Consider the following 23,941-nt stretch of genomic DNA (forward strand, 5'->3'; position numbering starts at 1 on the left):
TGCTCAATCTTGGAGGAATGCGGTGTTCCTCCGTTCTCAGCAGCTACACTCGCTTTGCTTCCTTCTTTTCCTCTTGGGTAATAATCTGTAATGCTCACGAGTTAGCATAGTCCGTAGCCTGCTTTACAGTGACTGATCATAACGTGCAACTCACGTAACGAGGAAGAGGAGGCGGAGCGTTGGAGGGTCCGTTTCTCTGATGGGAAGTTACTTGCCACTACCTCTCCAGAACAGCACGGGTTGTGCTTTCCTTGCATTACATACGCCAACCAACCAGTTAACACTTGTTTACGGCTCTGCGGGAGGCAGCCAAGGCGTACACCCAGGTGCGTTAGTTTAATAGTCAGTGACGCATGTCCAATAGTTTTTTTTGTTTCTTATGTGATTTAATTGGGCCGCTGTGGATGATTTGGGGGGCGGGGTTCTCTCAAGTAAAAAGGGCAATTCTGCTGAAACGTTTCCTGATAGATTCCCACGTTTATCCATGCTCAGTTGTACAACTATGCAATCAAGTAACGAAGGAACGGGATTTAATTTAAGATTTGTTTCAATTCTTGTACAAACAACACGGAGATACAGGAGAAGGAAGTACCCACATTGTGTATCAACAGCCACATGAAAAACATTTGTCCATAACTGGTAACAACCCCGAGAGTCTGCGTCAATTCGGTGAGGGGGTCTCAGTGGTCATCGGAATAATGCACAACATAAAGTCTACAGAGGGGTCCCGCAAGGGATCACATTCAACTTTTGAGGACTGGTCTCATTAAAGGAACAGAGAACAAGCTAATAAAAATGGCAAACCAATATAAATGATTATGGTACTCGACGGCGACCACATTGTGCAGAGCAGGGAAGAAGGAAAAGGCATGCACTTCAACTACTGCCAGTGTCCATGTCGGGCGTTGCTGCCAGGATACTTCTCTGCAGGGATGGATTTCAGCAGCTTGTCTGCTCCTTCTGTATCCCAAAAAAGGTATTATTTGTTGTTCTAGGAGACCATGAGCTTAGCGGGTTGAAAGCAGTCCGACTTTAACACCATGCTCCAAAAATGCCTTCTTTATTGCATTCAGTGCCTTCCTTCTTTTGTCAGTGGTGAGCGAAAGATCCGCCCAATTTCCCGGTTTCTACAGCCTTTTTACCCCCTCTTCCCCCAACTGTATCACCTCTTTTAATCCCTTACCCCACCCCCATATATACCTTTACTAAAAAAATCGTTATTAACACTGCATACCTTTGTTCCAGTGTGAATATTCTCACATCCAGCTGGGACACTCTCCGCCAGCTTGTCAAAACTTGCACCCCTATCTGGATATGGACTGCTCAATCCAGACCATTGCTGCTATGACAGGGTCCTGCAGAGTCGTCCTTTTCTGGCTGGGCTACCCGCTGCGGGGCACAAAGAAGTAATTGGGCAAGAATTGATGTAGTAACACTGTGTGAGACTACACAACACCTGTCCTCTTGGTATTATGTAACCTCCCTTTTGGTACAGGGCTGTACTACACAAGTTGATAGGCGAGGGGTAAATGTGAGCTGTAGCAATGACATTCGCAAATACTAGTAGCCAAGTAACACTTCTACTCCAGGTTTCAGTTATACATAGTTATTCATTTATTTAACATCACTTTTTAAATAAGCGTTCTTTAAAAAGGTCAATATATGTAACAATCAAATATACTTTTCCAGAATCAGCAGATGTTTAGTAGATATTCTTTGAGAGATGCTTTTTACACACTTCCGACACCCAGAGGTGACTTCATTCATAAGGACAGTAATGGCATTAATATATCACTAGTACACTTTGCAGATTCTGAGATTGCAGAAAGGAAAGGTCAAAGGAAGGAAAAAGGTTGAACAGGTTCTCAGGGCATGTGAGTATACTTAAATCTTCCAATGATGTCTAGACAAAAACTTTCCCAGGAGTAACAGTCTAAAAAAAACAAGTTACCACCTCTGATGGACAGAAAATATCAAAGTCAATGGACTAGAAGAGTCTGCAGGGAGCCAGGACAGCCAAAGTCAATTGGAGCACAATCTATGGAGCTGAGGCACTTTGTTGTTAAAAAAAGTCTTTCACAAAGTTAGAGAGTTTTGTAGAAATCACTTGTAAGCTCACAATCAACTCTTAACAAAAGTAGCTACTGCAAGTCTTCATTGAGAGAAGTGAAGCTAAAGACACTGAGGTAATTACCCAAAGTCTGAACAGTACCTCTGGTTTGAAGAAGAGTGGTCCAACTGTATTATGTCCTGTTGCAGCGATGCAGATCCTGGGTTCTGGAGCCTCAGTCGTGGGGACAAGATGGAGGACGTCTGGAGGACTCCTGCAGCAGCAAATTGGAGGTCGTCGGCAGATACAGGCTCTTTTTGGAACCGTGGATCTTGGATACCGATTGGGCTTCCTTCACTGCTTGAGTCCTGCACTCTGGTGAGGGGACTCGAGGTCTGGTCATCCTGCTTCTGGAGGGTCCTTAGGAGACTCCTGGAGCTTCTGGCCGGATTGCAGATGTTGCACTCGACTATGGATTTCTCAACCCCTGGCACTGGGTTCCTGCAGCAGCAAAGAAGTACAGCCAGCCGGGGAAGATGGTCCACCAGTGGAGTTCGTCTTGGGGTTAGTTGGTCCCTCTAACCCAAGGGAAGAAACCGTCCCTTCCGGAACTTCTCTTGTCGATCAGAAAAAGGAGTTTCAGCACAGCAGCAGGGCTTCACTGTGCGAATTCAAAGGTCCAGGAGGATGCAGCAAGCTTCGTTCACGGTTTCTTTGTCGGTTTTCTTCCCACTGGTCGACTATGCCTCTAGTCCCAAAACCCTTGCCTTTTAAGCAGGTTCCTTCCATTCATGCGCAGCCTAGGCTGTCACTCAAACAGCAGGGTGGCTGTCCTGAAAGGACATTCAGTCAGCCAATCAGGACTGGTTGCATTCATGCACTCCTAGAGATAAAGAGTTTCGGGAACCTCCCTGACATCCTTCCTTTCCAGACACACTGGAGCCAGAGGCGGGTTTCGGGACTGAAGCCCGCCAAAGACAAAATGAACAAAGGGCTCACACCTGGCTTGGCGCGCAGGTTAAAACCCAAGAAAGACTTCACAAACAGAAAATGGCATAAAAAGTAGACCAGGCAGCTGAGGATTCAGCCTGCGGTAGGAAAGCACCATGGTAGGAAAATCAAACCACTGCCACCAGCCATTAAAGTAGTGAGGGTAACATAACATTCCTTTACATGAGTAGGTAGGATAAGGGGCTACTAGGTAACTCCCCAGCACTCCACATAGGATGGTGTGTGCTGGACCTACAAAGAGAAAATGTAAGTAAAGTCAATTTCACTTTACTATTCTTGGGAACAGTAGTTCACACAAGAAAATGTATTTAAACCACATGAGAAATCTAAAGGATTTCTCTGTGACACTGCACTGAAGTTGACAGGTGTCACCATACAAAAAGTAGATGCCTATGGAGTTTGTCAGACTCCAAAAACAAAGGAAACACATAATCCAAATCAGGTTAAAACGCATGAGAGAGTGAGAAAAAGGTCTCACTCACTCCAGGGTTAAAATTAAAAAGTCCTAAAGTCCAGCAAAAGAGCTTGGTGTCTCTGTTGAAGGGAATTGGCACAGAAAGGAGAATTCTCCCTAACACTCGTCCACCCTCCCACCCCCCTCCCAGAGTAAGGGACAGGAGGATTGAATTCACTCCTGGATCAATCTCCTAATCCAGTCGGTTATACTTGAGACCATCATCATTTTGGTGACCTGCGTTCTATGGTGAAATCAAACCCTTGGAGGCTGAATGAGCACCTCAACAATTTGGGATTTTCGCCCCTTTATCTGCATTAACCATCTCAAGGGTTGGTGGTCTGTCTGAATAATAAAATTAGAACCATACAAGTATGGCCTAAACTTCTTTGGAGACCACAAACTGGGAAAACATTCATGTTCTATAGTGGCCCACCTTGTCTCACAGCCCTTCAGTTTCCTACTGATGAAGCAGATAGGGTGGTCCCTGCCTTTCTCATCAAGTTGGCTCAAAGCTGCACTTATGCCTGTGTTTGAAGCATCCGTTTGTACAATGAAGGATTGGTTGTAGTCAGGAGCTCTCAAGACTGGCGCTTGTCAAAGGGCTTTCTTCAGTCCTTCAAAGCCTTAGTACACTTCTCATTACACCTGACCTTCTTGGGGAATTTGGGTGAGGAGGTCACATTCAAGGGAGAAGCTATGGTTCCATAGTTCTCTATGAAGTTCCTGTAATACCCAGTGAGATCTAGGAAGGCTATCACTTGGGTCTGAGTAGTAGGGGTGGCCCAGTCTTGTACAGCATGTACTTTGCTAGGCAGTGGCCTTATTTCATCTCCTCCTACCTCATGTCCAAGGCAGACCACTTTACTCTGACCAGTTTGACATTTACTACCCTTTATGGCCAGATGGGCCTGTTCCAGAGCCTGCACATATCCTAAGTGGTGAAGACGCTCTTCCCAAGTGGGGCTGAACACTGCAATGTCATCCATGTATGCCATGCAGAAGTCCTCTAACCCATTCAGAACTTGATTCACCATCCTCTGAAATGTAGCAGGTGCATTTTTGAGTCCAAAGGGCATAACCTTAAACTGGCAGAGGCCTCCTGGTGTGGAAAATGCAGTTTTCTCTCTCCTTGGCATGGTTTGTCAGATCTATTTGCCAATAGCCTGAGGTCAGGTCAAATGTACTGAAGAACTTGGATGAAACAAGTTTGTCCGCCAGCTCACCTGTCCTGGGTAAAGTATGGGCATCAGTCGTGGTGACTGCATTAAGAGCTCGATAGTCCACACAAAATCTCATCTCTTTATTTCCTGCTTTTGGCACTACTACAACTGAACTAGCTTATGGACTTGTAGATTGCTCAATTACCCCAAGATCAAGCATCTTCTTGACCTCTTCTTTTATGTGGGTTCTTTCGTGATCTGACATTCTGTAACCCCTCCATTTAACAGGGAGACTGTCACCAGTGAGACTATCATACTGGCCCCAAGGGGTCAAGCCTGGTGTCAGTGAAAACAGGGAGGCAAACTGATTCAACAGAGCCTTGCACTCCTCCTGTTGTTGCGGAGTCAAATCTGAAGAGAATTTTACTCCTTCAATGGTCTCATCTGAGGCTTGTTCGCCCGGGGAGATCAGAGAGATGCTCACCCTCCTCCTCCTCTTGATCAGAGGCTAGAAACAAAGCTCATAGTTCTAGAAACATAAGCCTTCAGGCAGTTATTGTGATAGACCGGTTGCCCAAGTCCACTAAATAATTGACCTCTCCAAGTTTGCCCACAATCTTGAAGGGTCCATTCCATTTGTCCTGTAAGGCCCCCTGCTTTGTAGGTACCATAACCAAGACAAGCTGGTCTGGAGTAAACTCCACCATGTTGGCCTTCTGGGCATGCCTCTGACTAGATGACCATAAAGAAGTTCAAAGGGGCTGAACCCAATCCCTGCTTGAGGGACCTCTCTATAAGCAAAGAATACAAGGCAGTAGAAGGTCCCACTTTCTTGTAAGGGGTTCCTCTAAAGTACCTATGGTGCTCTTCATAGTTCTGTTAAACCTCTCCACCAACTCATTGGTTTGGGGATGGGAGGCTGTTGAGAACTTGTAAGCCACTCCAGTTTTTCCACATGTTTTGCATGTGGTGGGACATAAAGTGCGATCCCCTGTCGGAGATGACTTCTTTAGGAAAACCTAGCCTGGTAAAGATACCAAGGAGGGCCTTAGCCACTGCCTGAGCATTAACAGTTCTCATAGGTATGGCCTCAGGATACCTGGTAGCATGGTCTACCACAACCAATATAAATCAGTTGCCTAAGGAATTTGGAAGGTCTAGGGGACCAACAATGTCAATCCCCACCCTCTCAAAAGGGACTCCCACCACAGGGAGGGGCACTAAAGGTGCCACTTTCTTGGACCCACTCTTGCCAGAAGTCTGACAAGTGTGGCAGCTCCTATAGCATGTATCTACATCAGCCCCCATCTTGGGCAGTAGAAGTACAGAGATAACCTCTCCTTGGTCCTCTTGAAACTCAAGTGGCCAGCCAAAGGAATCTCATGGGCTAACTGTAGAAACTGTTGTCTCACCTCCCGGGGCACTACCAGTCTTTTTAGTCCCATGGGGTAGATTCAGTAGGTTCACTATAGAGGAGGCCATCCTCACAGTCAAACCTATGCTTCCCTGGCTCTTGCCCTTCCAGCTGGGAAGCTGTCTGCTGGCGCAGACCTTCTAGAGGGGGACACTCTCTTTGTCCTCTGCTAAAGTCTGCCCTAGAGGGTCCACCTTCTGCAAGTGAAGTCTGCAGCTCAAGATGGTCTATAGGATCCAGATCTCCAATGCAGGGAAGGTTTTCTTCCAGCTCTGTGTAACCGGTAGCTGACTCCACAGAGTTTGGTTGGTCTTCCCACCCAGCCTCAGCTGGGGAAGGGGTCACTGGGGTGACCTGGGACAGTACTCGCTGGGGTGTCCTTGTCCTATGAGTAGATTTAGGTTTGAGACCTTTCTTTCTCCCAGAGACCTTGGATTTCTCCTTCGTCTCTTTCTTTTTCTTGGGAACTGAAGGGTGGCCTTCCCGTGGACTGGAGATATTGGAAATCTCCTCACCCTCAAACCGAGAGTCTCTCAAGGTTATCTCTCTGGCCAATCTTGTTCGCTCCTGCTTCTTTTTGCTGGGAGGCCTGGGCGTACTAGATACAACTACAAGAGTTTTCAAATAATTTCTCAACAGGACTCTTCACTGGCACTTCATTCTGTACACCAACAGGAATTCTAACAGTCATATTATTGCACTGGATGAGAGCTGGCAGAATAGGAACCATTTGGATAGGGCCTCCTGCAAGGTTAGTTGGACCTTAGGGGGCCTTAGCTATATCCTCAGGTTTGAAACAACTTTCATCTACCGCTCTAATGATTGCCCAAGTGTCTCTGATGGCAGGGGTTTCCTGACCATTTACAAGGACACTGACCTTATATTCTTTTGTGTTATCTGTTATGAAGTTGTACACATCCACATTTCGTTGTTCCCACAGACCGAGGGACACTAAAGAAACACTGGCTTGAACTCCAATGGGGTCTTCAGCCAGTAGTTGAAAGTGTGCACTTGCCATTTGTGCTTCTCCCTCAGGGAGAAGGCTAAGGAGGCAGTGTGGACCCCTGAAGGTCTGTCCTTACATCTGGGATCCCCTTTCACATGATCTACATACCCACATACAAAGCATTTCCCTAATGTTCTCTGGAATGCAGGTTTATGTTGACCTCCCTCTGGTTTAGCACCAGAGGAATCACTAGAGTTACCAGGTTTCCCATGGAATTTACCCTTGCTATGTTCAGGACCCTCTTTTGGATGGTGGGAATTTGAATTGTCTTTCTTGTTCTGCTCCCCCTCTTCCTTTTTGTGAGTGGCCCCAGAGTCCTTGAGAGTGTCCCTACTGGCTACTCACAAGTCAGCAGCCCGTGCTAACTTTTTGGGATCAATCTCTTTTGAGTCAGCCAAGTGCTGTCTCAGCTCAGGAGAGCAGGCATCAAACATAGATTCTAGCAAAAAGAGATTTCTCATTCCTTCAAAGGTGTGTACTCTTTCCCCCCTAACCCAGCCATCTAAGTTTTTCAAACATTCACATACCAAGGTAGCCCAAGGGCAGCCATCAGTCTTTTTGAGAGTCCTAAACCTCTTAAGGTACTGGGAAGGAGTTTTCCCAAATCTGGCTATTGATGCCAGTTTTACTGATTCATAATCCTTTCTCTCACTGGTACCCAATTCCATCACAGCCATTCAGGGGGAGCCTAGACATGAGCCATGGAATTAAATCATTCCCACTTATTCCTTGAAGACCATAGGTGTATTCATACGTACCCAGCCAATCCAACACATCAAGTTTAGGTTCATACATACTCACTGCTTCTTTAGGCAGGCGAGGCCTCTTGGGACTAGCAGACCTAGAAAAGACCCTGAAAGAGAAGCGGAATCAAGGGACATCTTTCTCATATCCATTTTATGTTGCATCTCTCTTTCTCTTAGTTTCACCTCTTGATGTTTGCTTTCAGCCTGTACATTTAGTTTCTTGAATTCCAACTCTAATCTTAGTCTCTCAAGAGAAATATATTCTGGGCTTAGGTATGGACCTTGTGGGGTCCCAATGGGAAGTGGCGGAGGTACAAAGGCAGGTTGTGGCAGACGAGATCTCTCTTCTTGAGACTCCTCTACCTCCTCTTGCAGATTGGAGCTTGACTCTAAACTAGCATCCTCATCACTATCTTCCACATTACTTGGGTGAGTAGGGGTTACAGGCCTACTACCCAAACTTTGGTGATTTAACAACCTTGTAGTCCATTCATATTTTTTTCCTTTCAGAGCCAGACCCCTGGTTTCACACATGTCTTTCAGTTGATCTACTGTCGGGACAATCGGGGCTGCCTCGTTAAAGTTATCCATATTTGGCATGTTACAATTGCTTAACCTTTTGGTGGAGCTTAGCCTTGTGGCTGGTTTAGTTGGTCACAAGTACAGCAACTTGTCAATGTAACCACTCCACGCCTATCCCACCACCTGCCACCAGTGTTAGGCAATAATGGATGTAGTAATACTGTGTGAGACTACACAACACTTGTCCTCTTGATATTAGGTAACTCACCTTTTGGTATAGGGCTGTACTACACAAGTTGGTAGTGTGACTGAGTAGCCAGGCCTATCTTAAGAGCGGTAAATATGAGCTGTAGAGCTGTAGCAATGAATTTCGCAAATACAAGTAGCCAAGTAACACTTATACTCCAGGTTTCAGTTATAAATTGTTATGTATTTATTTTACATCAGTTTTTAAATAAGCATTCTTTTAAAAAGGGCAATATATGTAACAATCATATACTTTAAAATACTTTTCCAGAACCAGCAGAAGTTTAGTAGATACTCTTTTGAGATGCTTTTTACACACTTCCTAAATCCGGAGGTGACTTTATTCATAAGGACAATAATGGCATTAATATATCACTAGTATACTGTATATTCTGAGGTTGGAGAAAGGAAAGGTTAAAGGAAGGAAAAAGGTTAAACAGTTTCTCATGCCATGTGAGTATACTTAAATCTTCCAATGACGTCTAGACAAAACCTTTCCCAGCAATAACAGTCTAAAAAAAACAAGTTATCACCTCTGAGGGACAGAAAATATCAAAGTCAAGGGATTAGAAGAGTCTTCAGGGAACCAGGACAGCAAAAGACAATTGGAGCATAGTCTATGGATTTGAGGCACTTCATAGTTAACAAAAGTCTTGCACAAAGCTAGAGTGTTTTGTAGAAATCACTTGCAGGGTCACAAGCTGTTACACTTGTGAAAATCCACTCTAACAAAAGTAGCCACTGCAAGTCTCAACTGAGAAGAGCACAGCTATAGACACTGAGGTAAATACCCCAAGTCTGGACAGTACGCCTGGTTTGCAGAAGAGTGGTCCAGCTGGATTCTGTCCTGTTGCAGTGATGCAGATCCTGGGTTCCTGAGCCTCAGTCGTGGGGACAAGAGGGCAGACATCTGGAGGTCTCCTGTAGCAGAAATTTGGAGGTCGTCGGCAGGTAGGTGCTCTTTTCGGGTCAGCGGCACTTCACGGTTTCAGCGCACAGTAAACAGCACCACTGCGGATCTTGGATACTGGTTGGGCTTCCTTCACTCCTTGAGTCCTGCACTCTTGTGAGGGGACTCGAGCTCTGGTCGTCCTGCTTCTGGAGGGTCCCTAGGAAACTCCTGGAGCTTCAGGCTGGATTGCAGACGTTGCACTCGACTATGTATTTCTTGACCCATGGCCTCGGTTCCTGCAGCAGCAAAGAAGTACAGCTGGTCAGGGAAGATGGGAATCTCAGGGTTAGTTGGTCCCACTAACCCAAGGGAAGAAGTGTCCCTTCCGGAGCTTCTCTTGTCGATCAGAAAAAGGAGTTTCAACACAGCAGCAGGGCTTCAGCAGGCAATTCATATGTCCAGGAGGATGCAGCAAGCTTAATTTACGGTTTCTTCGTCAAGTGTTCTTCCTAATGGTCGACTCTGCCTCTAGTCCCAAAACCCTCGCCTTTTAAGTAGGTTTCTCCCATTCAGGCACAGCCTAGGCTGTCACTCAATCAGCACAGTGGCTGTCCTGGAAGGATAGCTAGCCAGCCAATCAGGACTGGGTGCATTCATGCACTCCTAGAGACATAGGATAGGGGAGTTTCGGGAACCTCCCTCACATCCTGCCTTTCCAGACACACTGGAGCCAGAGGTGGGTTTCAGGACTGAAGCCTGACAAAGGCAAAACGAACAAAGGGCTCAAACCTGGATTGGCTCGCAGAGTAAAACCCAAGAAAGACCTCACAAACAGAAAATGGCAAAAAAAGAAGACCGGCTCATTTTGACAGAAATGGCCACCCATGGGTGCTATACTGCAGCGGAGGATTCAGCCTGAGGTAGAAAAGCACAGTGGTAGTAAAATTAAGCCACCAGCCATTTAAAGTAGTGAGGGTAACATAACAAATGTTACATGAGTAGGTAGGATAAGGGGCTACTAGGTAACACCCCCAGTACTCCACATAGAATGGTGTGTGCTGGACCTACAACGTGAAAGGGTAAGTAAAGTCAATTTCGCTTTACTATTCTTGGGAACAGTAGTTCACACAAGAAAATGTTTTAAAATCTTATGAGAAATCCAAAGGATTTCTCTGTGATACTGCACTGAAGGTGCTGGGTGTCCCCATACAAAAAGTAGATGCCTATGGAGTTTGTCAGACTCCAAAAACAAAAGAAACCTTTAATCCAAATCAAGTCAAAACACACGAGAGAGTGAGAAAAAGGGCTCACTCACTGCAGGGTTAAAATTAAAATGTCCTGAAGTCCAGCAAAAGAGCTGGGGTCTGTAAGTTTGAAGGGAATTAGCACAGAAATGAGAATTCTCCCTAACAATTATCCTCTGAGGGAATTTTCCTTTTGGATTTCCCAGCAGCCATTCCATTTGCCATCGATTAGTTAGGCTCAGGACCCCGGGGCTCACCTCCAGGACAAATCTCCTTAAACCACCCACACTGCGGGCCCCAGGGCCTCCAGGAACACATAACATTTGGCATCAGGCAATTCCAAACGCAGCCACCTGACACTCCTCCACGTTCCCTCTTGTCACCACAGGCCACTCCATGTGTAGCTCGCTTTGTGTCCTCATTCATTCCGGGCCACACGCAGACGGCCGCCTCGCGTCCTGCTGGTCGTCTACAAGGCGCCGCACCTGCAGAGCACGTGCCAGTGCGCTCACTGCTTGCACACCCTGGCCAAGACAGCGTGTTGCTGTGGCCTTTGCACCTTCCATTGTGGCTGGGCCGTGTGCCTCAATTTGGTACGGTAGTTAGTGTGCCGGGTGGCAGGATGCCCAGCCACACAGTGAGCTGCGCCCAACGCGGCTCCCATGGCACGCACTGGATGTGCACTCACCCCGGCCCGCAGCCTTGCCCTTCTCCAACACTCGGCACGAAGCCCCGCAGGCTGGAGCGCAGTACCTGAGAGGCCAACCACTCTGCTTTTTTGACTACAGCTGACCATCAGGCTGCCAAGTGACCCACTCCAACCAAGCCACACTGCAATCTAGGCAAACATTCTTACGTGGCCTCAGCCTCCCCTCACTTTTCAGAGCTTCACTGTGGAGCCGCCATCTCGTTCGGGCTCTCGAGCGCCCCCCACAGGGGATACATTTTAATGAAAATATTGCAATCTGGTTCTTTAGTTCAATTGAAGTGGTTGAAGACTACAATTCCAATATACATTGCTGGATGTTCGTGGGCCAGGAGACCTGGGGGCTTCTTCAATTTACAATGCAACCGAAATTATATTCAGCAATGTAGTTGTTAACGCAGAATGATGCCTTCATGCAAAAAGACACTTGTTTGGAGTATGAGCCCTGTATTACCTTCAAGTTTAATGTGAGGTTCATAGTCTGACTAGGCAGAACATTGTCCTTGGTTTGTGTAGTTTTGTTGAGGTCAACCTCTTAGGTCTGTGCCCTTTTTATTTAGATAGATTCTTGCGGCAAGCGTGTCGCGTCTGTGAAGAATCTTTCAGAGCAACCACTACCCCTCCTCCGAGGTTTTAGATAAATGGTTATGGTTTCACACGTTGACTGTGCCACATATGAGTCATAAATTGCATTAATGAGAAAATAAACCATTACATACTCCCGTGGGAGGCCCTTTTTATTTGTTGACAACAAATAAAAAGGGCCTCCCACAGGAGTTTTTTTCAAACACGGAACAGGCTTCTGTTGATCATTTTTGATGGCTTATCTTCTCATTAATGCAATTTATGACTAATATGTGGCGCAGCAAAGTGTGAAACCATAACCATTAGGCATAATTTTGATTGGCACCAGTGATGGTGGTATTGAATGATAACTGAAAAGGTGGCTTGTTTCCTACCGTGACCTACCTAGTTTTGAATATTGGAAGGTGTGAGTGACCAAAAGCTTATTTATGTCTTACAATATATGTTGTGTCACTTCCAAAGGAATGTGAGTTTAATGGCCCCTCTGGTATTCTGTATTCTTACTTGGTTGTGAGGGGTTAGATGAGGGGGTGTTCTGTTTTTGGTTGGGTTGAATTTTAAGAGGTTGGTGGCCTTCCAGGTGGTGATGGTGGAGAGACAGTTTTTCAGGGTGTGGAATTTGATGGGGGGATTTTTGAATGATATTTGTGTCTTTGAATTGAATGTGAATGTTGTGATACCGTGTACTTGACTGGGGTGGGTTGAACAGGGGCGGAGATAGAGAAGATCCTTGTGGTACCCTGTACTTTACTGGGGTGGGTTGAACAGGAGGGAAGGTAGGCAATATCCTTTTGACACCCTGTATTCTACTGTGGTGGGTTGAACAGGAGGGATGCACATAGATGAAGTGTGTCCTGTTAGTGAGGCAGGATGTAAACCAGTTAAGAAGAGTGCCTGAGGTTTCCATTCTATGTGACATGGTGTTTAGAAGGATGGTGTGGTCTATGGTTTCAAAACCTGCAGAGATGTCGAAGTTGGCTTGTGAAATAACATTTCATGCTTCCGAGAGGTATAAGAGGATTGTGATGGTACGGTAGTTTTCAGGGATTGGGTGTAGAGGGAATCTTCTAGAGGAAGGGGGATTTGTCCTCTTTAGGATTTGGGGAGGGCTGGTGCCTTGCAAGAGACCGAAGGTGATCATTTGACCCAGAGGATGGTGATGCCGTTAGATGCAGCCTGAGTTGAACATGTGTTTTCCAAGAAGTGTGCTAGTTTTAATTTTTCTGTGAGGGTGATAATGGTGTCTTGGTTGATTTTTCCGATGTGTTGGAGGGCTTGGGAGTTGGTCTCTATAGTGGGGGCTTGTTTAATATTGTTTATCAAGTGGTTGAATTAGTCCATAAGGGAGTTGCATACTGTGGTGGATGATAATGTGATTTTGCGATTGCGAAACGTTTGTGTGTGATGTGGGGAGGAAGTTCTTTGAGTTAGTGTGCGGCTTTGACCCTGCTTATGGTCATCTTGTATTTGAGGCGGCAGTCTTTGATTGGTTGCCTGGAGGAGGGTCATGGGTTCTTTTGCCAGGCTTTATTTTGAGGTGCCCGGCTTCCTGTTTCGTGGTGAAGAAGAAGTCTTTGAATCATGGTGTGCGGTTGTGGGGTTTCTGGTTTTTGAGTCGGGCTATTTGGTCAAGTACTTGGATTATAGTGGTGTTGTAATTCTTCAGGAGTATGGTGGGGTCGGTGTGGGAAAATGGGATGTTTAGTGGGTTTGTGATGCCCTAGATTTGCCTCTCGGGTGTGGGGGATGTTTTGAGAATGTGTGTGGGAGTTTGAGCGTGAATGGGATGGCAGAGTGCTCAGACTACGATACCCAGATTGGGTTTTGCACAGAAACTGAATTTCTGCAGGAAATGAGGTTGTTGCCAGCTCTTCATGTGAGTATGGTGCCGTGTTGGGTGAGGTGGTATGGGGAGAGTGGCGTGAGGATGCTGTTAAGTATGGAAATGTTGTCTGGGTGGGAAGTACCTGAGTTGAAATCACTGAAATAGATGTATGTGCAGGGTGAGCAGGGGACCATTCAGTGTGGAAGTTGGGATTGATTGATGGGGAAGGTCCGAGGTGGATGGTTGTGGGATGTAGCGTGGTGTAGGGGAGCAGCTGAGAGAGAGGGCTTCAGAGATTGTTTATGGTGGCTGAGTGGGGTCAAAGTGAGGTCAATCTTTGAATATGATGGCAATGCCACCATCTGTTTTGTGTGGATGTCTCTGTGGTGGATGGTGGTGCATTTAGGGGATGTGTGTGGTGGTGGGGTGTGAGCCAAGTCTCTGTGACAAAGAGTATGTCTGGGGCGTGTCTGTGCTGGGATGAGGTTATTGATTTCATGAGTGTGTGCTGGTGCATAGTGGCAGTTAAGGAGGACACATTTGTATAAAGTGCAATAATTATTTGGGCACAAAAGAAATCTTTTTATTATTTATTTAAACTGTCGGTTTTGCAGAAAAAGATCGATTCCATGAGTGCATGACTTAAAGTTAAGGGAGAAGTCATTTAGACTGTCCATGAGTGACGCTGTGCTTCAAGGTGTGAGATTCACCCGTTGGGCATGACAAGTCTGTGAGAGATGAAGGGCACAATATTTTGCAAAGGAGTTCTATGCTGAAGCTGAGCCGGGTTGCTGGTGACTGAATTTGTAATTACCATGTACACCGGGCCATTGATTTGTATGTGAGTAAAGTTTCTCTTTGCCTTGCAAAGTGAATTTAGAAGATAGTTGTGTGTGGAAGATCTTTTAAATCGGGTGTTCCCTAACCAGTTTCTCGTTCACGTAAGGAACCCAGAGAAGCTATAGTAAGTCCCACGATGCAAAATCACTTGCTTAAAAATGTGTTATGTTGTTGTGATTTCTACCGCACACAGCTGCAATTTTCATGGTCTCCATGCGCTCTGGTGGATCTGAAAAGGAGGGATAGGAGAGCTTAGTTAGTGGGATAGAGCGGGAAAGCACTAGAGAGTTTGGATATGCTGTTGGTAGCTTCAGATCGGAAAAACTGTGACTGTGTGTTGGGTTTGTTTTATGCGTGTTTTTGGGATGATTTGTGTGTAATTGGTTACGTTTTCTGTTGTGTTTATTTGGTTGTTGCTGAGTGTGTGCATTTTGTGCTGGTTGTAGGTTCCTGCTGCAGCAGAGGTATGCATGTATTTTGTTCGGAATTTGACGGTGAGCATGCAGGATATTGGAATGTTTTTAGTAGGGTTAGTTAGTGATGTTATTATTCTGTGCTATTCTGTGCAGTGGTTATATTGGTCTGGCAGTGTTCATATTCTTCTATGGTGTTGCGTGTTAAATGCTTTATTTAATTGGGGCATCACGTTTTGGTTTGCTAGGTTTCGGTTGTTTTGGGCATTTCTCTTGTGTTGTGTTGGCTGTTTCCTGTTTAGCTTGGTGAGTGCGAGAGTCCTGTTTTTATCCATTTTTTTGAATTCTAGGTGTTCTTCTGTTGTGTATATTTCCTTCGGGAGTGAGTTCCAGAGTTTTGCCGAGATGTAGCAGAATGCTGAGCCACCACATTTCTTTCCTCGAGTATTGTTTTGGTTTGAGTTGAATGTCATTGCTGGACCTTCGTGTTCGGTTTGGTTTGTAGGTGGAGATTTTCCCCTGTAAGAATTCTGCTCTTTGGCCGTGGATTACTCTGTTATGCACAGTGTTTTGAAGAAAGTTATTTTTTTCACTGGTAGCCAATGTTGGGTTCTCGATGCTGGAGTGATGTGTAACCATATTTTCTTTTATGTCTAGTGAGAGACACTCTATCATGGGCAATCAAAATGCCACCTTTAAAGACGGCGAAGCCTCCCCAATTTTATCAAGTCAAAGATCTGATGATGATAAAAGCTCCCCATATTTGAGCGTTAATGAGGATTATGGGGCACCTTCGACACCATACATGATAATTGAAAGTCATGTTACCTGCTTCACCTGTCAGGGAATAGGTCGGATCCCACGGGGTATGTAACAAATAACAAATCATTATCTTTATGTATCGCTTTGTTTAGTGTATTATTCTCAATATCATTATTGTGTGTGTAAAAGTATAATTGAGCATTTTCTTTTGTATATGGCTATTAACAACAAAGGTGTGAAAATGTAAATCCATCTGTTATTTACTTTATGTGATTTACTGTCTTTCTTTAAAAAGTGTGAAGCAATAGCATGAAAGTAGGATAAACATGTTTTGAATAATGTTACTTTAATGTTTTTTGCAATGGCAACTGAGCGCCGGATCAGATTAGAGAAATGGTTTTAGAATTTTAGAATTAAGCAGTACCCCTTTTAAATTTAGGGAAATGGTATCTGATGGAAAAACTAAATATAGAAACCTAGAATTTGACATAATAGTATGGTCGGTTCAGTGAGTCCCTTTCATCCCTAGTTTTGGCAATCAGGTTCTCTGTTATTCAACTTTGTTCTTACTTACTCTGCTCGAATAATTGTTGGTGTCTGAAGCTTTTTAAAAAAGAAAATAATTATAAATTGGCCTTACCGGGGCTATTCATTATTTTCTAAAAGCCCCAGTAATGCTTAAAAGTCCCTTGCTTCTGAACTTTACTGGCAGCTGTGTCATTTATCCGAGTTCCTGAAGGAGACCTGTGGCTCTTAATTGGCTACAGGGATCAAGCCACAGTCTCATTTTCAGGACATGTAAAGGTGTGTTGAGAACCTGCGTTAATGTGAAAGCACACCCTAAGCATTGCCAGGTCCTGTCGGGGTAATTGTGGTATGGACTTGGTGCTTAAAACCTGTGACATTTATTTGATGTAAATGACGTTATCGCCCCTCTGGTGGAGAAGCATTTATGGTGGAATGATCTGGAGTCTAGCTAACTGATTTGAAGTTTCCTTTTTCTATTTCCTAGCCTTTGAGGTAGAAAACAGTGTGTTTATAAAGTACATCCCAACACATTACTGTCAAGTAGATAATTGTATTCTCTGATTTGCAAAGCTATCAATCAACAACTTCTTCCCTTAAATGGATTCTCTATTAATACGTAAACCGCCTCCTTTTGGGACTCAACTTGGCAGGGAAATTGTTTGGCTGGTGATATTGTCAATTATTCATTCTGAAAGGTGGAGTTGAAATAGTCCCGAATAAATGCAATTCATCAATATAGGTAAACCTATACTGGCAAAATGCAAAGCATAAATGCCGCTGCCTGTTTCTATATAAATTAGTGATATTAATCCCTCTGCAGACAACTCACTAATCGGCCAATATGCCACTCTTTGTGCTAAATCATGTATCTTGCTGATCCCCCACAGTAGAAGATTTGTATTTTCTTGGTAGAGCTATTCTAAAGGGTGGGTGATGATTCTAATGTAGGTAGCGAGAGACCCTAGACCTAGACTAGTTTAATATCATCAGAGATCCATTATCTTAATTAATTCCCCTGATTTAATTGTACAGTTAATCTACATTTTCGACACACCGATTGTCATTTTCCCGCTACTACTAGCCCCCCCCCCATTCATAGTGAACTTTCCAGATGATGAGGAAATCACAGAATCGGTTATCGGTCAACAGCCTAGCCTGCAATGTATGCATGATGTGTATAGTCTGTGAGAGTGGGCCTAGATGCTGATTCTCTGCTTAATAGCCTCTGTTTACAATTGCATCCAGGGGTACTGCTCTCAGCTTTATCACTGATCCCGGTTCACCCCCTTCTTGTTCAGAGGAAAATTGCCCTAGCATTTGTGTGCTGGACTGCCCTTGTGGGTGGGACCAGACATGGATGCAATCGGATATTTCTCCTCTGGTAAAGTACAGTAAGCTAAAACGTGGCTGCGGACCCACCTGAGTGGCGGCCAACCAGTAGAACAGATTAGTTGGCCATGTTCGTTTTCAGTAGAGGAGCTGCCACATTTTTTAAAAGTTTGGGGTTTCACGCAGTATACGTAACCCAGATGTGGACCATTTGCTTTCTGTTCCTAGAGAGACACAGCTCCACAGGATTTCCTGTGAGGTAGAAATATATGCCTGTGGTTGCTGGTGGTACTCTTATTCAGCGAATTGCCTAGCATTTGTGGCTGGACTGTGCCTATGGGCGGGATCAAACACCTATGAGGTGAGGAGCCATGAATGAGAGGCGGATACAGAGAACTCATGATTGTGGTCACATACTCTAATTCAAAGTAAGGGGTTGGGAAATTCCTTGCCATCCCTGCTCTAAGAGGTATTTCCCTACCTCAACAAAAACTAAAGGCCTGTCCTGTGTCAAAATGTCCAAAGCAAAAATGTCCTGTATCCGTTATCCTATTCTAGACCTCGCATTCTAAAAGTAACTCTAAGGTGTTAAGGGCATGTCTTTGGCCTTGGAAGTGCACAAATGTTCAAGTTCAGAAGAAAGGTGTAACTCCAACACAAAAGTCCCCGACGGATAGCATTCAAGTTCCAGGGAATGGCTCCCTTCCCTAGGTTTCTCTTCACCAATACAATAGAGCAACAAGACAATCAAAGATATCTCCATCCTCTTGGTGTTAAAATCCACTTCTAGGAAGTATGTCTCCCTTCCCCATGTCTTTTCAAACGTCCACAATCCTAAGGGTCTGAGTCTTCCTTGGGATTATTTATTCAACAAAACAACTTTAAGGCAAAACAACTTGGATGAGGACTCCAGTCTTGCAGGACACCTGATATACTCCTGTGCAGGGATCTTTCCACACTTAAAACCTATATTTTCTTGCTATGCTCATCGTGTGCCACACGGTGTTCCTTTGGGTATAACGAGTGCATTGAACGCACCGTGAATCGCAAGGCTTTGGCATCAGCTTGGCGCTAGACCACCGTAAATGATGTTAGGTTGCTCTTTATCGCTGGTACCACGAAAGGGCATATCGGCCCGGGGCGATCGTCGCAAAACAGTGTGATTGTAATCCAGCCATCTAAGTGTATTTGCAGCTGCTGGCTGAAGAAGCCATCAATTGGTATCTGGAACTGATGACATTCGCAGAATGGGAGGATGTAGCGGTGTAGAAAACATAACAGAAATGTGTCTCAGTAGCCGTTCTTTATTCTAATGTATCAATTTACCCATTAATTACGCACCGTGTGAAAATGAATGCTGAAAGCAAACGCGAAACAATGGAAACACAGAGACAATATTGTGGAAAGTTGTAGTGTACGATGTGCTTGAGAGGTTAGTACTATTGAGTATGTTTAGCTCGCAATGGGATGCGGAAGCTGACGGAAGGATTAGAAGAACACATAGACAGCTTTTAAACAGAATATTAGCGTAGAATTTGGCGTTGGTGGAACCTGGGGGAACCCAGATGTGGAGTACATGCATTTTGGTGCTGGACTGCCGATGGGCCCGGGACAAAGACAAAGTACACACAGGTTGTTTTTGCGTGTCGTTGCAATATGCCACAAACAACAACCCATTACAATGTAAGCCAGCAATACCTGTCAGAAAATGAAACCTTGACTTGTTCGTCTATAAACTAGTCTATAGTAAAACCTACATAATATTCAGCATTTCAATTCTGTCTCCGTAACAGAGTGTCTGTTCAGATCAACACATTTTCATAAAATGAAATTACATTCTCCTTTTTGTCCAGTTTTGGAATGGTGAACCTTATCATATTTGACGGTGTTAAACACCTCCTGTCAGTCATTCCTTTCTGAATCCTCCCTTCTTCCAAGGATGAAAAACAATCGAACCTTATGCTGTGTAGGATGCGTGGCTGTGCACAGCTCACAAGCAAAATTCAAACGCATTGACCTTCACTCCCATGGGAGCGAATTGCCCTGCAGACCAACTTGGCACGTGAAATATTTTTGAAAAACAAACAAATTGTTTGCTGGCATCCACCAATGCCGTGGAAAATTTCTAGTGATACATTTCAAAAGACAATTTGACGCTTTATTTTGACACTGTATATAAACATTGTCGAACAAATAAATAGCTGCTAATCATTTGCACCGGGAAGTGAACTGTTCCACGAGGTCTGCTTTCGGTGGACAGGGCACGTTTGCAATGTTTTGTGGCAATGTATGTGTCCTAGGAACAAAATCGTGAGCGATTCCATGAGTATGTATGTCCAACACAGTCAAAGTGAGATCTTTCACAAAATCGAATTCCATTTCCTGGTATATTGGCTTGACCACCCATTTTTTGCTTCTTTTCGTAAAGGACATTGTGTAACAAAGCATCCCAAAGTTACCTGCAGTCCTAGATTGTTCTCTCCCTACGTTCTCGTTATGCGCTAATACCTCTAGTAGTGTTCGATATTGCATCCCGTCTATGCCGAAATGCAATCTCTTCGGCCTGTACTTTAGGCACATATTGTGGAACACCTCCAAATCTCCTGTGTGACAATTCTGTGAGTCCCTTCAGATCTCTTGATAGAGTTTTATCAAACACGATCTTCTCAAGAGCTTCGTGTGTAGGTGAAGATGGAACCAACCACTTCTTCTTGTGCTCATGCGCCTCCGATAAAGGTCCATGTGCACATTGGTGAAAATGTTGGTTTTCTGTCCACGAATGAACGTTGGAACAGTGGTGCATCAATGAGCGCCATTTCCTAGCAGAATTTCCACAGACCCATCACACCTTTTGGAGCTCCACGAAAGATGGTTGCCGAAAGACTGGGACCACTGTAAAATATTTTCAGAACCCTTTTTCTGCAGCTGTGATTTTTTTTATTTTTTTTTTTATTTTTTTTTTTATTGATTGATTTGGCAACATGCCATACATCAAATTGATGTTGAATGTTTGGAAACTGCTCTCGCATTGCCTTGGCTATTGAAAAATGTCTGTCGGTGGCTATGAGGTCTGTTTGCATTCCCCTCGATTGGAGATCTTCCAGGGATTTTATGAAACCATGTTTCTCCATGGCCACTGAGGATTTACATTCGGACACCTGCACGACCACCAAACTCACAATCATTTTTGTTTCCATGTCCTGAAAGTGGTATGTGCAGTACTTGGCGGAAAATCTGGGGCTGTCACACTGTCCATCGCAAGTTAGCCTGAACCGTTTGTCAGAGAATGTCCTTTCAATTGACATTTGTTAAATTTTCCAAGCTTCACTAATAGCGGGGAATAAATATTCTTGTTGATATTTGTAGTACTGCATTTTCGAAAGGAACTGTAGTCCCACAAATTGACAGAAACTGGACAACTTACTAAAAGTAGAGCCACTGAAAAGTAAAGCTGCTGCACACAGTAGATTTCCAGCTGGCACTTTGCCCAGCATCGGTTGAGGGGACCATGAAAATGTAGCATGGAGCTGGTCACAGGTGGCTTTGATTTTCAGGTTGGTGCCTTGCGATACACGAGTCACATTCACAAATGGCTGCCCCCATACTCCGCCCCCCCCCCTCACTGGATGGACACATTCCAGCATCAGTATAATCTCTAGCAGTCAGCTCTCGAATTCAGTGTATTTGTGCTCCTTTATTAGACTATCGTCCTGCATGACTGTGGTTTGTGACTTAACTGTGGTGGACATATTGACCAAACAGGACACACTGAAGTCGATATCGTTGGGAAGTTCCTTAGTCAATTGCGTTGAGGCTTCAGCGTCTGTTATTTCAGCTTGTGTCATTTGAACACGAATTGGAGAAACCATCAATGTGTATTGTTTATTGGGTGGCCCTTTTTTTGCGGGTGTAGATTGGGTGAAGTGGTCACTGAGTAATTCAAAAGCATCTTCCGTATATTCAGTTTCTTCTTGATCTTGTCGAGTTCTCATATTGTAGCAATGGTCCAAAAACACTTTGCTTGCTACGCCGGTCACATTCAATTCATTTTCTGGCCATTGGGAATAAGCATCTCGAGTCTGCTTATTGACTGGACTACGACGCGCCTCAAATAATAGTTGCTCATGTTGACATCTGTTTGGCAAGCAGCATCTTTGGTTTCATTTGTTGTCTGTGTCTTCATACTTTGTTTTCTTCTGGGCCTCTAGGAGGTGGGTTGTAAAAACTTGTTTAATGTAAATCCAACATACAGTATATAGCACTTTAGGTTTTAAGAAAAAAAAGCATGTTATGAAGACAACACCAGCCCAAACCACTTTTTGTAAACAAAATTGTTAGTTACCCTTGTTTTCTTGAATTTCTGTGAAACCGTTTTCTTCACTGTAACGACTGCACCAGCAAGCTGGTTCGCCACCTCTGATCCATGTGCCTCCTCTTTTAATTCCCGACCTTGTATACATCCCTTGAATAGAATATTCATTAAAAAAAGTAAAACTTATTTGAAATCAAATTCTTTCATCGCACACATCGCTTACATACATACCCCTGTAAACCCCTGTACGTCATTTAGTCAAAATGAATTTTACCTGATTGATGGCTAGTGTTATCGATCAGAGATCACCGTGCAAAATCTACTGATTGTAATGTTGCACTCATGCATTTTGCATTATATTCGACATTAGGGTAGACATTGTAACGTTAGAACTGAAATGGTAAAAGTTTGAAAAGATGCACGTATATAATAATGTCATTGTCTAATCATATCAGATGTAGGATTTACTTTCTTTCATTCAAGGCAACTGTCAGTACGCATACCTCATGCTCTGGTCCAGCCCCAAAGGATGATGTAATTGTAGTCGAAGTACCAGCATCACCCTGTATGGATGAAAACAGTGAAATTGAACAGAGACAATCGGATGTAGACAATGGTACATATAAATAAAAACCCATAAATGAAACATTACAACAAACGACAAGATACGTAAACTATGTCATATTATCTAAAATTCCATGCATAATACATTTCTGTAATCGAAAAGCAAAATAAAACGACATGATAGGCGCTCAAATTGTTGTTGACTCTGGAAAATAAATGGGTGCAGAATCTTGCTCCTTTATTTTCAGCGCATTAGATTTGCATTAGATATTTGGGAAGGTCCAACTCTGAATAATATGATCTTCAGCAGGTCTGTATGGCTCACCATTGGTATACTGGATGTGTCGGTGATGTCGTCACTACCGATAGTCTGTGCTTCAGTCAATATGCTCACCTAAAAGAATTGACATGTGAAGCAACCGATTACAAAAAGATTATGCTTATTTAGAAAGGCACTATAATAATAATAATAATAATAATAATAATTAGGCTTTTATATAGCGCTACAAACCCTCAGGTATCCGAGCGCTGCTTATTATTACCCACGGTGTGTGGTGCTCATTTATCGACCTCGGAAGGATGAAGGGCTGAGTTTGGCCCCGCCGGGATTCGAACCTGCGTTAACAGGCTCTGCACGGGTGTCAAAGCGAGCGCTCTACTCGCTGTGCCACTTGCCACTATGGCATAGTTTTCTGTGTTCATACATCATTTTCTATGATGCTCCTAAAACCAGGGACAGATGTCTAGCAAAATGGGGTATAGTTTTAAAGCAATACAATCTGGTAAATATGCAAAGTTTAGTAAGAAACATTTACACCGAAAGCACCAATCCGTTCATGTAGTTACCTGTTCGGTACCCCAAGGCCTACAGCTAATTCATGAACCGTGACTCACCCGCGGCAGCGTGTGCATGAATAGAGCTGGAATTGCATGTGGAATAAATTTACAAGATTTTTTGAGTCGATGCTTCTTTGTGTACTGCAATTGGTCGTACATATTCGGGGTAAAGTGCAGGCTGCAGATGCGGAATCGATCGCCCCTCAAGTCCCCCAAGACATCCTGGGCTCTAACTTTCATGCTCGCACGGCGCAAATCCACAATATCTAACCCATTCTCTTATTAGATCTATATTCCGCAGGAATATATGCATTATTGTCGCCTTTGGTTTGGGGTGGGTCTTAGAACGGCAACCGTAAACCATACAAGCAGGCATTGTTGAAAAATCTGTTAAAAAAAAAAAAAAAAAAAAAGTACACATAGTTAAATTATTTTACATGAATGCGTGAGAAAGATGGAATTATATCATACATTCTTCTATACAATGTTTGT

General features: G+C 44.1%; 1 protein-coding gene across 1 annotated transcript in view; it reads left to right on the top strand.

Moving 5' to 3' along the window:
- Positions 1–732: 732 nt before the first annotated feature.
- The window catches only part of TMEM106A (transmembrane protein 106A), a 254,513-nt gene continuing 231,304 nt past the window's right edge, over positions 733–23,941 (top strand). Inside the window, exons 1-2 of the mRNA XM_069634207.1 lie at positions 733–976; positions 15,775–15,983. Of these exons, the coding sequence (XP_069490308.1) occupies positions 813–976; positions 15,775–15,983 (373 nt within the window). The 5' untranslated portion in view covers positions 733–812. The remainder of the gene's footprint in view (positions 977–15,774; positions 15,984–23,941) is intronic.

Source organism: Ambystoma mexicanum, chromosome 13 (assembly GCF_040938575.1).
Source record: "Ambystoma mexicanum isolate Mex_15411 chromosome 13, UKY_AmexF1_1, whole genome shotgun sequence".
Taxonomy (NCBI): domain Eukaryota; kingdom Metazoa; phylum Chordata; class Amphibia; order Caudata; family Ambystomatidae; genus Ambystoma; species Ambystoma mexicanum.